A 15,730-nucleotide genomic window follows, 5' to 3' on the forward strand; every position below is an offset into this window, starting at 1 on the left:
GCTACAAAAGCCTGCAGACTGTAATACAATTTTATGTGTGTGTGTTCTTGTGCTGTCACTTGTTGAGTAGATTCATCTATCAATTACTTGCATTTTGTAAAAAAGAATTCAATTGCATGTAACTTCAAATATAGTACTTGTACAGTTAACACAACCAGACAGCCTGGAAAATTCTGATTGGTTTGTAAGTACAATAAATGCAGACACTGGCATCGGGTGTGTTTTGAAAGTGCCTTTGTGTAGTACTTTCATAACTATGAAGGATCATCTTATTGACAAAGCTACACATTGAGGTTAATCAGAGGTTCAACTGCATTGTGTATAGTCATATGTGTAGAGTGTTTTAAAGTAATTAGAGAGCAACTATTTGGACACATTTTTTGGCACTCTACTTCATAGTAGTCATTACCTTTGTTTCACAAACAATGTCATAATGTCGTGACAGTTCCTTCAGATACTTTGTATTGGTGAGAGGTGGGGCACCTAATTTTCATTTTGATTTGACAACTTAAGTGAAAAGAGTGGCTATGGACATGTAAATTTTGAAATCAGTGAAGTGTAATACTTAATCATGTGTGATAAAAGATGGAGAGTATATTGTTGAAGTGTTGCTTAATTAGTAATTTGCTATTTACTCCCCTCAGAAAGTACACTACTAGAGTATAACATGTCGTTGAGGTGAACAGAGTAAATAACAACACTGCAATGTGTTAAAGTTGATTAACATGCAATATGCCCACTATTAATGATGCTAAAAGCTTTTAAAGTACCTCATGTTTTTAAGATGTAAAACAGTGTCTTGCATTTAAGACATCAACAGAAATTTTTGGAAGACTACAAAAATTTAGATTATTTAGATGTTTAGATGCCAAGATGGCTGCAGAATGAGACACTGCTCTTATTATTGATAGAATAATCTCCACATCAAAAGTTGTCTTCATTTCCCATGAGTGTTCTTGCTTCCGAAGTGTAAGTTAACTGCCCCTGTGGACCTTAGCACAGTTCACTAAGTCTTAGCAAAATAGGGAATTGATGTTATGCAGAGGTCTATTTTGTTACTCCAGTAGCAAGGAATTAATGAAAATTATGCTTGCTGAGCATATGATTGTAGCTACCTGGAAAGCTGTGGCCCAACTGTGTTGAACTTCTGACAGCAGGACAACAGCAGTTACTGTAAAAAGATTTATGCCGAAGAAGAATTGAATGCTTTATATCTGTCAAGTGGAACATTTTAGCTCTTCGTCCATTATGACAATGAATTCCTGCCTCTCACGAAGCAGATTATAGTAACTGATCTAAAGGAACAAGGTGAAATAGGTGACAGTAAGAATGATGAGTAAGGGAAGCTGTCTCCTGCAGAAAGTCTAACTGCAGTTGTGTAATGACTTCATAGTGTTACGAACTTTCTTCTCTCCTACAGTCTGAGTAAGTCCTTTCCAGCAGCCACCATCTGGAGTGACAAGTCCTGTTAGTATGTTATACTGGAAGAAGAGTTGCTCTTTTCATCGAGATAAACGTAATTGTTTGTTAACTTATAAGTGGAAAGATTTTTAAGGTCCTATGAAAGAGTGGTAATAATACATATTTCAGGATTTACCATGGAGACAATATTTTTATTGTGGGCTGTATTTCAGTTTCTACCACATACACCTCGAGAAGAGGAAAAGAGTAAATTTGAATTTTAATTCTGGGTCACTCCTAGAGTATAATTTGAGGTAAACGTCTTCTTAAGGGACCCAAGTAAATTTTCCTTTAGGTATGTTAAAAAGTGGTTTTGCTGTAGTTTAACTTCTGTATGTTGCTATGACGTAACATTTTTCTGATTAAATCGGGGAATGCTAGGAATTTGTGTAAAATGGAAGTTTATAAAATATTTTTTGTCATTTGCATCAGTATATCATAGGGCAGGCAGTTCCAGCTAGATTGCCTGCCTGTGGGCAGCCTGGCACCAGCCAGCATGGGTTACAAAACTGTTTATGCATGAACAGTCAGGCAGCAGTGTGCTCCCAGCAGAGGGGGCGAATGGCTTAGTGTGCGATTGGTGAACACTACACAATAATGACAAGTGAGTGTAGTATGACAGAGCTAATGAACCAAATACTATGTGCTTAACCGGACAATTCTAAAAACTTAATGTTTTATTATTTTTGTTAAAAAATAATACATTTTCTATCAGGCCCCACATTGCCTCAAGACACAGAATGCTCATTAGTGTTGGAGCATGAAGTTGGGAGCTCTCTGCAGTTGTCTTAAATGTTGAAAAAACTGATAACAAAATGATGACCCGAGCATACCACCATAACAAATCGCTTCTGCTGTAATACCTGTACCTAAGCATCTGCATCTACATTTATACTCCGCAAGCCACCCAACGGTGTGTGGCAGAGGGCACTTTACGTGCCATTGTCATTACCTCCCTTTCCTGTTCCAGTCGTGTATGGTTCACGGGAAGAACGACTGTCTGAAAGCCTCCGTGCGCACTCTAATCTCTCTAATTTTACATTCGTGATCTCCTCGGGAGGTATAAGTAGGGGGAAGCAATATATTAGATACCTCATCCAGAAACGCACCCTCTCGAAACCTGGCGAGCAAGCTACACCGCGATGCAGAGCGCCTCTCTTGCAGAGTCTGCCACTTGAGTTTGCTAAATATCTCCATAACGCTATCACGGTTACCAAATAACTCTGTGACAAAACGCGCCGCTCTTCTTTGGATCTTCTCTATCTCCTCCGTCAACCCGATATGGTACGGATCCCACACTGATGAGCAATACTCAAGTATAGGTCGAACAAGTGTTTTGTAAGCCACCTCCTTTGTTGATGGACTGCATTTTCTAAGGACTCTCCCAATCAATCTCAACCTGGTACTCGCCTTACCAACAATTAATTTTATATGATCATTCCACTTCAAATCGTTCCGCACGCATACTCCCAGATATTTTACGGAAGTAACTGCTACCAGTGTTTGTTCTGCTATCATATAATCATACAATAAAGGATCCTTCTTTCTATATATTCGCAATACATTACATTTGTCTATGCTAAGGGTCAGTTCCCACACCCTGCACCAAGTGCCTATCCGCTGCAGATCTTCCTGCATTTCGCTACAATTTTCTAATGCTGCAACTTCTCTGTATACTACAGTATCATCCGCGAAAAGCCGCATGGGACTTCAGACACTATCTACTAGGTCATTTACATATATTGTGAAAAGCAATGGTCCCATAACACTCCCCTGTGGCACGCCAGAGGTTACTTTAATGTCTGTAGACGTCTCTCCATTGATAACAACATGCTGTGTTCTGTTTGCTAAAATCTCTTCAATCCAGCCACACAGCTGGTCTGATATTCCGTAGGCTCTTACTTTATCAGGCGACAGTGCGGAACTGTATCGAACGCTTTCCGGAAGTCAAGAAAAATAGCATCTACCTGGGAGCCTGTATCTAATATTTTGTGGGTCTCATGATCAAATAAAGCGAGTTGGGTCTCTCACGATCGCTGTTTCCGGAATCCATGTTGATTCCTACATAGTAGATTCTGGGTTTCCAGAAATGACATGATACGTGAGCAAAAAACATGTTCTAAAATTCTACAAGAGATCGACGTAAGAGATATAGGTCTATAGTTTTGCGCATCTGCTCGACGACCCTTCTTGAAGACTGGGACTAACTGTGCTCTTTTCCAATCATTTGGAACCTTCCGTTCCTCTAGAGACTTGCGGTACACGGCTGTTAGAAGGGGGCCAATTTCTTTCGCGTACTCTGTGTAGAATCGAATTGGTATCCCGTCAGGTCCAGTGGACTTTCCTCTGTTGAGTGATTCCAGTTGCTTTTCTATTCCTTGGACACTTATTTCGATGTCAGCCATTTTTTCGTTTGTGCGAGGATTTAGAGAAGGAACTGCAGTGTGGTCTTCCTCTGTGAAACAGCTTTGGAAAAAGGTGTTTAGTATTTCAGCTTTACGCGTGTCATCCTCTGTTTCAATGCCATCATCATCCCGGAGTGTCTGGATATGCTGTTTCGAGCCACTTACTGATTTAATGTAAGGCCAGAACTTTTTAGGATTTTCTGTCAAGTCGGTACATAGAATTTTACTTTCGAATTCACTGAACGCTTCACGCATAGCCCTCCTTACGCTAACTTTGACATCGTTTAGCTTCTGTTTGTCTGAGAGGTTTTGGCTGCGTTTAAACTTGGAGTGAAGCTCTCTTTGCTTTCGCAGTAGTTTCCTAACTTTGTTGTTGTACCACGGTGGGTTTTTCCCATCCCTCACAGTTTTACTCGGCACGTACCTGTCTAAAACGCATTTTAAGATTGCCTTAAACTTTTCCATAAACATTCAACATTGTCAGTGTCGGAACAGATATTTTCATTTTGATCTGTTAGGTAGTCTGAAATCTGCCTTCTATTACTCTTGCTAAACAGATAAACCTTCCTCCCTTTTTTTATATTCCTACTAACTTCCGTATTCAGGGGTGCTGCAACGGCCTTATGATCACTGATTCCCTGTTCTGTACATACAGAGTCGAAAAGTTCAGGTCTGTTTGTTATCAGTAGGTCCAAGATGTTATCTCCACGAGTCGGTTCTCTGTTTAATTGCTCGAGGTAATTTTCGGATAGTGCACTCAGTATAATGTCACTCGATGCTCTGTCCCTACCACCCGTCCTAAACATCTGAGTGTCCCAGTCTATATATGGTAAATTGAAATCTCCACCTAAGACTATAACATGCTGAGAAAATTTATGTGAAATGTATTCCAAATTTTCTCTCAGTTGTTCTGCCACTAATGCTGCTGAGTCGGGAGGTCGGTAAAAGGAGCCAATTATTAACCTAGCTCCGTTAGCAGAGTGTAACTGTGTAAAGCAATGGCTTCTAATTTGTCTCCCCAAGGTATAGTATACAGTGCAACTGAAAGCAGAGCTGAAAAATTTCGATTCATTTCCTCGGATGTTCAGGTCTTGAATCCTTGTTTCAAAACTGACATATCTGCACAACGTATTTTTCCTTATAAATTGCAAAACATGTCTCAAGGAACTGTAGCAATGAAATATGTCCAGGTAAGTTTCCTGAACCATATGTGGTCCATCCATTAACACCTTAATTTTATCTCACCCATCAATAATGCATTGGACAGTCCATTGAAGTGAAGTGCCACAGTCAAGTTATTTAATGCTCCTATTCATCAGGCTATTTTAGGGTACTGCACATGTCATGCCACTGTACTCAGGGGTACAGATTTGTGAACACACTTGTGATGTTCTCTATGGTATGTTAATAATGCCACAGCTAGTTTTTTGTAAATGCCTTTTTCATTTATAGTGTAGCCAGTATGTGACTGTACTTCCTTTTCCAGGTTGACTGCACTCAGATTCCTAATCTACCTGCTATTGACTTTGTTCTTGGTGGGAAAAATTACACACTATTAGGAAAGGACTATGTTCTCAGGGTAAGTTGAAATATTTACAGCAGTATATCATCTTAGTAATGATCAAGAATTACTTCCTCATTCGCATGCTGCCATTTACTTCAATGTGACACATTCTGCCATTTTAGAATGAAATCTAGTGTAGAGTTGGTTTAGATTAAAATGCACCAGGAGCTGACAAGTATAAAATAGTTTACATGTTGGTTGCAACCAGCACCTCAACATTGAGAGTCTGGATAGGTTACAAAAAATATAGTTTTATTAATGGAAAAAGCACACACACACACACACACACACACACACACACACACGTATACATACAGGTAAAGAGAACTTTTAGAGCTCAAAATAATTAGTTGCAAAACTTTGAAGTGTACTTGTGCACGGGATTTTGACTAAAATTCTGTTACTGATAAGTCAGATATATGTACAGTATTTGGCAATCATTTTCTGAGCATTGCTGGTGAATTAAGTGTGCAGTATACTGCAGCGTCCATTTTCAATAAGCTACCACAAGAATTAAGAGCTTTTAGCAGTAATCCACTCTTTCAAATTGAAACTAGAGTTTCCTCATAGGTCACTATTCCCCTGTTGAAGAGTTCCTTGAAAAAGTTGCTGTTTCCAATGTTATGTTGTTGTTTGCATTTACATGAACTTGTGGTTTGTCTTTTATTTGGGTTCAAAAAAATGTTATTTTATCTGTTATTACTTTTATATTGTAATTTCGTGAACTGACATGTTCCATGACCTTGGAGATGCGCTCCTCAGTTTGGTCCTACGGAACTACATGTGTAAAATAAAAAAATAAAAAATCGTGAAATTTAGTCAGTTTTTAGTTTCTGTGTAGCTATGAAGTCCAACCGTGTATCTCACAAGAGTTTCCTGTGAACATATATCTTAAAGGAGCTTAATGGAGCACAGTAGATGTATTTATCTTGTACTACTGGTGAGCACTTCTCATTCAACTGGCAAACTGTCATCACTTTCAGTCTCTAATGAAGTAACATCATTCTTCTTCACTTTCTGAGCCTCTAATTTTTTTGTTAAAGCATTGCCTAAACAGTAATACCGGAGGGAGTGTCCAAAAGTGCACATTTTGTTGCTGTTGCTGAGTATGCAAAGCTGAACACAGTAAAGACAATATCTAGTGGCAACCACCTCAACCAAAACACAATAGTCAGGTTTCAAATGTAGGACCAGATGCTCCTGTAATGGCTCAGCACTTAACTACCTGTGCAGAAACAGATATAAGTGGGGTTTTATTTTTTCCAAGATCTGTTCTTGAGTTGCCGAAGTACACCAGGAATTTTACGTTTCTATCAGAATAATAAAAAAAAAAAGGGGGGTTCACTATTTACTCATCGTGAATGTGTAGAATAGTGGATGTTCATAGTAACTTGGTAGCTATGTTAAGTTATTACTTATATACCTATCCTGGCTTAAATGATGCAGATATCTACTCTAAGTTCCGCTATAAGTGTTCGCTCTCCTGAAGTGGTTGCAAGAACCTAATAGGTCTGGAAGAAACATGATTGTGGACCTCTACATTGGTGTGCAAAACTTAACAATAGTAACTTCTGCATGAGGTTTCACTGCCAAGTGACATAGCTTGATGAAACTTATACCTAGAAATAAGTGTTACAGAGAGGAACAGACATGACACTTTCATTCAAAGACAATAATTACACTGAAGTCACCTCAATTTATGTTGGTCCCCTGACATTACAAATGGTGGATATGGTTGTTAATGATGCGTGATCACCAAACCGCTTTGCATGCTCTGCAATGGAATTGTTGTGGTAGAGCATACCATTCCTCCGCCAGTGTGACTGACATCTGCTGGATAGTTGTTGGTGCATGTCATCCCATTGATGCTCGATGCTCGATGGGATTGAAGTCAGGCTAACGGGAAGGCCACTTCATTTGCTGAATATCCTTTTGTTCCACAAGCTCTTCCACGTATGCACTCGCTCATTGTCATCCATAAAAATGTTGTGGCCAAATGCCGTCCTGAAAAGATGTGCTTGGGGTAAGAGTACAATGTCGCAATAATGTTGATCAGTTTAGTGTGGTGGTCTAAAAGATTTGTGGTGCTGTAAAATGTTGCATGGGCATGCTGACATCGAAATCTTTGAACACAGGACACTCACCAGTCAACACTATTGTGATGTACACACATGTCACTTAAGGGGTGTACATTTAGCCCTGACTTCATTTTTATGGGTGACACTGCTAGACAGCAAGGAACTGTGCAGGTGCACCAGCTTACTTCAGTGAGAGAAGATTCAGCAAATGAAATGACATGCATGTTCCCCCAACTTAAATCCCATTGAGCGTATGTGGGATACATTGTGGAGGTGTATTGTAACATTTCCCATGCACCAACAACCATCTAACAGTTGCCAATCACACTGGAGGAGGAATGGAATGCTCTGCCCCTAGAATGCCTTATCAAACTTATGGCCAGCATGAGAGCATATTGCAGATTATGCACTGCTGTCCATGGTGATCACAAACCCTATTAAGAACCATGTCATATCCAGGAAACCATTATACATCAGCGACCTCTGTGTAATTATTGTCTTTGAATGAAAATGTTTCTGTTCTCTCGTTGTATGTTTATTTGTTACCTTCTGTGCTTTACTGTAGCAGTTCTTTCAGTGTGCGCTCAGTTTCATCGAGCTGTTACTCGTCAGTGACAGTTACTAGCATCCTTTGTTTGGCACACCATTGGACTGTACTGTTCTATATGCTACATAGTTACATATGTGTGTCAAATTTCAGTTATTTCTCTCACCAAAAGCATAGCAATGAAGATTTGTTAAATGAGAAGCTGTTTCTTTGAAAACATGGGTTTCATGTGAAAACATCTGCTTAAAGTACGCCAAATATTTATGTATTTAATTTGTTATGACCTATTTCAGGTATCTTCATTTGGAAAAACTGTATGCTTGTCTGGCTTCATGGGCATTGATATACCACCACCACATGGCCCGCTGTGGATTCTGGGAGATGTTTTTATTGGCAGATTCTACACAGAATTTGACATGCAAAACAATCGTGTTGGTTTTGCTGAGTCTATGTAGAAATAAGTGTTCTGGCAGTAGTCACCAGTCTGTAACGTCGTCTTGCAGATCATCATACAGATACTAATGGGTGTTGTTACATATTTAAAAATGACTTTTCCTGTAGTAAAGACACTGATTTAAGTTTAAAATTTTGTGTAAAGCTTTAATCACTTGTTATTAAATAACAAATCGCCAAAAAAGTAGGCTTTATGAATTTTGTTATAATGTACATGCATTATGTATTTACCAAATTTAAGTTCATTTAGGCAGTGTAAGACATTGTCTCTGAAATGTTGAAGACCAAATAAAGTTGGAACACTTGAAAATCAATATCTACCTTTTTTAATCAGTTAAAACACTTAATTAGTAGCTATGGGTTATTCACTGATATTTAAGACACAATATGTAAAAAAAGTTCTTGTTAGTGTAACAGTTGAAAAGTCTTTTGCCAATGTTTTGTTCTTCAGTTGTGGGTTCCACATATTAACTTCCAAAATTGTCTTCTCAAGTCATGTGGCATGCTTTATAAGGGAAGCTTAGAAATATGCTCATTTCCCATCATTACTCTCATCCTGAACATGACTTCAGTGTGGTTATATGCCAGGCAGATTGTTTCACCAATATGCTACAATATTTATCAGTCACCACTTCTTTTACCTCTGTTTGTTTGTATTAAAAACTGCAGAATTACACTGTGGTTCGTAGTCCATGTTGAAATGTAGGTTCCTGTGTAACTGGCTGGGCAAATCAGATCAAAAGCATGGAGTAAGGCATCTGCAATACGACCATGCTGCGGTTGACTTCTCTTTCTTTCTAATAATGTGTCAAGACTCAAAACTTGTTACAAATTATGAATGCAAGCCATGTCCTTGAAGAATGAAGACTTCATGTCAATCTTCAGCTGACGTAAATCACAGCAACAGTTTGTTCATTCTGTGGCCATCTGAATGCCGTCATAAGACATCCCAGAGTAAAAAGTCCTCGACTTTCTTTGTTAATACAGAATTAATTTATCTTATGTTCAAATGAGATGATACGTCTGAAGTAATTCATTGTATTCTTATCACGTAGAAAGAGATGACTGAATATTTGTTAAATTTAAATGGGTAATCACAGGATCCTTTCTACATTTAAAGGAATGTCATTGAACTCTGACTGATTTGTAGCAAGAGGGAACAGAGATTTAACCTATAGATGGAGCATGTTAGCACATTTGTGTGGTATTCTGAAGTTAAAGGGCAGGGAGGAAAATTAAACATACCTCACTGACATTATTTCTAACAACTGTGTCAAAAATGTATAATAAATAAGCTATGATCTCCACAACTTGTCTGTAACAAGGCCACAATGGAAACAGCAAGGCCTCACACCTGACAACCATGTGCCTGCTGGTGGCCATAATCTTAACTCTGTTCAGTACAGTATCTCCCTGGTTGATGTGTTTGTAGTACAGTCAGTCACACACGTGGCTTGTTGGTGAAACTTGTACTGTGGATGATCTCCAGCTGTAAAAGTGACCTTCAGTTGGCAAGGTTATTAGTTTAGCCTTGATTGCAGTAGTGACTTATTACACTTCTACTTGGAGATTTCTTGCAGTTCATTGCCATTGTCATTAGCAACACATTGTGACTGCCATCACTCAGTCGTGTCCACAAACCCATCTCTATCATCTGAAAACTCAGACTATGCTGGATCACCATCATCAAAATTGACTCTTCCAACAGCCTCAGTAATTCTTCATTAGTGAAACTAGTTGTTTTTCAATATTTACACTGTGTGCCATCCCACTGGTTGATGATAGTGTTTATTTGAGCTAAAACCATTTGTTTGTGTTATATGATAAGGCAAATATGATTGTTGATACCAAAATATAAATTAGTAGTCAGCTTTGTAATAGAAGTGTGACATTGAAATATTCTAAGAATTAATAAAATAACTCTTGAATGTAATGTTGAAATAAACAACTCAGAATAGTGAACAAGATATTATACCAGTTTCCTTGTACATTGACATTTAATCATGAACAACAAAGTGATGAGTGCTGCACTAAACACTGTACTATATGAGAGGAACTTTGGCCACTGGTGGGCACACAGTGTCAAGGTGATGCTCTGCTGTGTCCATGGGCAGCCTTGTGGCAGTTAGTTAAACAAGACACATCAATAAATGTTGTGTAAGGGTGCACACAGAAAATGGGCTACCTGTGCAGGGGGGCCTAGTGTGGGCGGCTAGACCAAGCACAGAAAATATATCCCCGTTAGCTAATGAGGCAGCTAATGAGGGCCCGAGCCCACCAGCGAGCCAGAACGAACAACTTTACAGAAAGTAATTGGTCAAAGGAGTTAATTTTCACATTACATAGTTTTTCTATGTCATCTTCATAGTGAAGTGCCCAAAATTTATAATGGGCATACTGTGATATCGTCAGTAAAGTAATTACTAAGCAAATTTCAAAAAAGTTTCCAATGATAAATATGGGTTGCTATGCTTTTGTGTTCTGTGTATGTTATCCCATGTTGCTGTGAATGAAATTTGGCAAAAGTATTGAATTTTTCTTTAGGCTTTGGAGGAGGTATGTCTCCAATCTCGAGAAAATGGAATTTATGTAGCATGTGCTCTTCTGACTGTATGTGCATGATAATGAAATATTCATAACATCCCTCATTATGCTAAACTGTTCAAGATGTCGATAAGAGATTTTGGCAAGTGATACCATGCAAAGAGGAGAGTATTTTGCTATATGGTTAACATATGGAACGTTATCTATGGTGATATGGCAGAAACTAATGGCTTTAATTTATTTTTTTCAGTCCAGTACTGTAAAGGAAGAGAATTTGCTACTATGAAAATAGACACAAAGTTTCTTAGCTTGTATTATAGCAAACCAACACAGTAAGGTTTTACATAAGGTATCAACCACCCTGATCATCTATTGCTTGTTTAATAAAACACTGTCTCAAGATTTGGTTGCCTTTTGCTTGTGTAATAAAGCACTGTTTCAGGATTCTGTTGCAATAGCTATTGCAAGGTGAGATTTTGCAATTTGTATTGTGTTTTGGCAAAAAAAAAAAAAAAAAAAAAAAAAAATTGGCAACGAGATGTAGCTGTTCCTCATAACTGATGAAGCTTCTTCAAATGAGAAATGGTTAACAATTCAGACAAACATAAATCACCAATTCTGTTGCAGTTTTGGCAGAATCCTCTAAATCATCATATTTTTAATAGTGAATGACTGGAATGGAAACTTACAGAAGGATTTTCTCTCCGTTTTTCATTTGAGAAGTATGAAAATAATTTGCAGCAAATAGTGTACCATATATCTATTCACATCCCCATTCAAAGTGAAGTGGTGAAGATCTCCACCATAATTATCTTTCAGTGTGTTAAAGATCAGTTATATATATTTATAAATTATTTCAACCTCAATCTGTTTATAAAGTAATGAGTATTGTGTTTTTGTACCATTCTTATCCACAGATACAAGGCATCAAATTTGTTGCTTGTAATAGAATAATACTGCATTTTTGCTGCAGAGTAGAACTGACCCAGTAAAATGCTTTTGTAACTCTGAAGTTGTGAAGACACTGACAACTTGCAGTGATGAATTAAAAAATATTTGTAATAAGAAGATTCAGTCCCTCACTCTGTATGGGGATAGGAGCAGAGAGATTGTACAGTATTTGCTGTAATTGTCATGCATCAAGTGTAATGGAGGTGTAGAAAGAAAATCCACTGGTGAGTTTCAGTCAAAGCCATTCATTATTAAAGACACCCCACACTAAAGGGTTCCCTGGAAATTGCGATAGAACTGGCAAATTATTTTCATCTGAGTTATTAAACTTTTTTAGCCAAAAATCATGACTGAGAAGGTTAACAAGTCATCCAAAAATGGACCATTCCTCCCAGTGCCTTTTTAATAAGGAACAGGTGTCACTGAAACGTAGCAGATGAGTTTCTTTCTGCACCTGAAAGCTTCTGAAACAGTAGCTTATTAACCCTCTTGGACCCTCTGGCTACAATTGCGTACATTAACTTTGACTTTGTCTTAGTTGCAAGAGAAGCATTTTTCCCAATCTGAGATAAACATTTGTGAATGTTCAGTCTATTCATCCCTTGCAGCTGATGCCAACTGTTGGGCATCACTATGGAAATATCAACAAGTCAGTGTAGTAGTGTGCAGCAGCTCGTGACCACCAGAATACACGGATGTAGTTGGTTCACTATATTCCACTGTATAACTGAATATTGTTATTTTGCATGGTAATTACTAAGTGGTCATTTTACTATTTATTACAATACGGAATATTTCATATTTAGTAATTTTAGTCTATAAAATAAGCTAAGTGTACAAAGTATGTTTTGAAAGAGAGTTCTTATTTTTGCGTAAACTGTGCATCTAAAATCATTAAAAAAATCACCTAAGAGCATTACCATGTGAAGAAAAAAATTTCTTCCTCCAGAAAAAATTCAGGTTTGAAAGGGATAAGTAAGGAACTGAGGACAAATCAAATAAATGCCTTATCAAGAACTAAATCCGCAATATGAAAATAAATGTATAATTTCTTTACTTATGTTGTAAAAAAAAACCACAGCAAATCTTGTCACCACCTATCGATGGCTGTTAAAAAATTACACTGTTTCATTATTTTATAAACCACTTGAGACTATTCATTAAGGTTAAAATAGATTATAAATATGTGTAATCTATCTTTAACACATTAAAAGATAATTATGGTGGAGAAGTTCACCACCTCACCTTGAATGGGATTTGGAACAGAAGTATGGTTCGCTATTTGCTGTGAATTATTTTCATATTTCTCAGATGAAGAACAGTGAGAAAATCCATTGGTAAGTTTCCATTCCAGTCGTTCACTATTAAAAATATGATGGGTTACAGGATTCCAGCAAAACTGCCACAGAATTGAAGACATATTTTTGTCTGGATTGTTAAATATTCTTTATTTGAACAAGCTTCATAAGTTATGAAGAATTACTACATTTCTCTTGCTGACAGATTTAATTGCACAAACTGAGCTTTCAATAGCCATTGTGATAAAAATAATCTTGAAACAGTATCTTATTAAACAAGAAATTGGCAACCAGAATCAGTACCTTACATAAACTCTCATTGTGTCAGTTTGCTGTAATATATAAGAAACTTCTAGTTTATTTTCATACTAGTAAATTCTCTTTTTAAGAGCTGTTGAAGGCTCTTAAAAACATTGCAGTACTGGACTGAAAAATACAATGAAAATAATAGCGTCTGCTGTAATGCTGTGGATAAGAACGTTCCTTATGTTCACCATATAGGAAAATACTAACCATTCAATGAGGAATCACTTGCCAAAATATCTCAAACAGTTTAGGATATATAAGGGATGTTATGAATATTTCATTATGGCACGCTTGCGGTGGGAAGTGTACATGCTACATAAATTCCATTTTCCCAAGACTGGATACATACAGAGACCACCTCTCAAGCCTAAAGAAAAATTCAGTATGTTAGCTAAATTTTATTCACAGCAACATATCGTGTAATATGCACCAAACACAAAATCGTAGCAACCCATATTTCACTGCGAACTTCTTCAAATTTCGTGCAGCATCTTATTTAAAAGAGAATATCACAATAAGTATGACCATTAGCGAGATGATCAGCACTTCACTGTGAAGCTTGGTGTATAAAGCTATACATAATGTAAAAATAAAATTTCTTTGAATAGTTTCTGTAAAAATCATGTGAGGAAGACTACAGAGCTAAGGGAGTGGACTTGGATGTTCTACACATAATGGCACAGCTGCACCTTGAAGACTAGCGGGCTAACCAGTGATCTGTGTGTGCACCCATAGGTGCATATAGATGTTCTGGATGGCATGGCGAGTCAGCATGCAGACTACCAGCCTTCTTTCTGTTCTTACAGTAAGTATGTTGGGAATCAGGTGGTCTAAAGATATTCCCACATTGCTGCTATAGTGACTGAACACCCATCATTTGTACCGATAGGCAGTTGTTCTTCCACACTCTACCCCTATACAGAACACTTCAGTGAGTTTGAGTGGAAGTACGGGTGTAAATGCAAAAGATGTACTGTTACTGAAAAATCATCATTTCACTGAGTAGAAGTCTTTAATATGGTTCTTATTACGAGGGCAGTTCAATAAGTAATGCAACACATTTTTTTTCTCGGCCAATTTTGGTTGAAAAAACCGGAAATTTCTTGTGGAATATTTTCAAACATTCCCGCTTCGTCTCGTATAGTTTCATTGACTTCCGACAGGTGGCAGCGCTGTACGGAGCTGTTAAAATGGCGTCTCTAATGGATGTGTGTTGCAAACAACGGGCAGTGATACAGTTTCTTTTGGCGGAAAACCAGGGCATCTCAGATATTCATAGGCGCTTGCAGAATGTCTACTCGTACTTGTGATTACTAGGATATTCAGTTTCTAATATGAAACACATCTTTGTGACAGAAGATCAAGGCTGATGGAGATATTCTGCTAGTGAACTGAAATGTTTGTATATAGAGTTGCACTCTGCCAAAACTACAGTTCAGTAGTTCTGGTGCAGTACGTAAATGGTGTAGTAAATGGTAGGATTACAGGTATTATTGGTAGCATTGATAGGGACAAAAACCTAAATGAATATGAGAGAAAATCTGAGAACCGAGAGCTTCACTGTTTGTTGCACGCAGTTAGAACCCCACATCATTCAATGTTAGTACACTGTGTATTTTATCTCATTACAAAACATAAATTGCATTTTATAAGTAATAAAAATTAGTTGATCATATAACTTCTGTGCTTTTGTGCAAACAAAGCAAATACTTTTGATAAAAGTACAGTTTACATGCACAAACATAAAAATTTATATAATTGTTGTTTTGTACTCAATAGAACATTCATCCTGATCAAAGGCAAGAGTTACCTGTTCTTTTTCACAAGTACAAAGGTTGGTTGTGAATAGCAGAAATAATCCCTCTGTTTCACATTACAAAAATGTTTGAATAAAACTTCAGTTAAACAGCGACAATTTAAACTTCGCTATAAATACTGTTTACACTTAGATAACAGGCAGGAGGATAACTATGAGGAACAAAAATCTTGCATTGGTTACATGACCCTTTATATATAGTCACTAAATTTCTAGACTGTTCACCGCTTCGTATACGCAAAGGGCTCGAAATGAGGTAACACCCGATATTCATACAACACGCTTAATATACATTTAACACGGTTAC

At 37.5% G+C, this 15,730-nt stretch overlaps 1 protein-coding gene across 1 annotated transcript in view; it reads left to right on the forward strand.

The window, feature by feature from the left end:
* LOC124554947 (lysosomal aspartic protease) overlaps nucleotides 1-8,822 on the forward strand; it is a 31,561-nt gene extending 22,739 nt beyond the window's left edge. Inside the window, exons 8-9 of the mRNA XM_047128646.1 lie at nucleotides 5,353-5,445; nucleotides 8,349-8,822. Of these exons, the coding sequence (XP_046984602.1) occupies nucleotides 5,353-5,445; nucleotides 8,349-8,510 (255 nt within the window). The 3' untranslated portion in view covers nucleotides 8,511-8,822. The remainder of the gene's footprint in view (nucleotides 1-5,352; nucleotides 5,446-8,348) is intronic.
* Nucleotides 8,823-15,730: the final 6,908 nt, after the last annotated feature.

The sequence above is a fragment of the Schistocerca americana genome, chromosome X (assembly GCF_021461395.2).
Source record: "Schistocerca americana isolate TAMUIC-IGC-003095 chromosome X, iqSchAmer2.1, whole genome shotgun sequence".
Taxonomy (NCBI): Eukaryota; Metazoa; Arthropoda; class Insecta; order Orthoptera; family Acrididae; genus Schistocerca; species Schistocerca americana.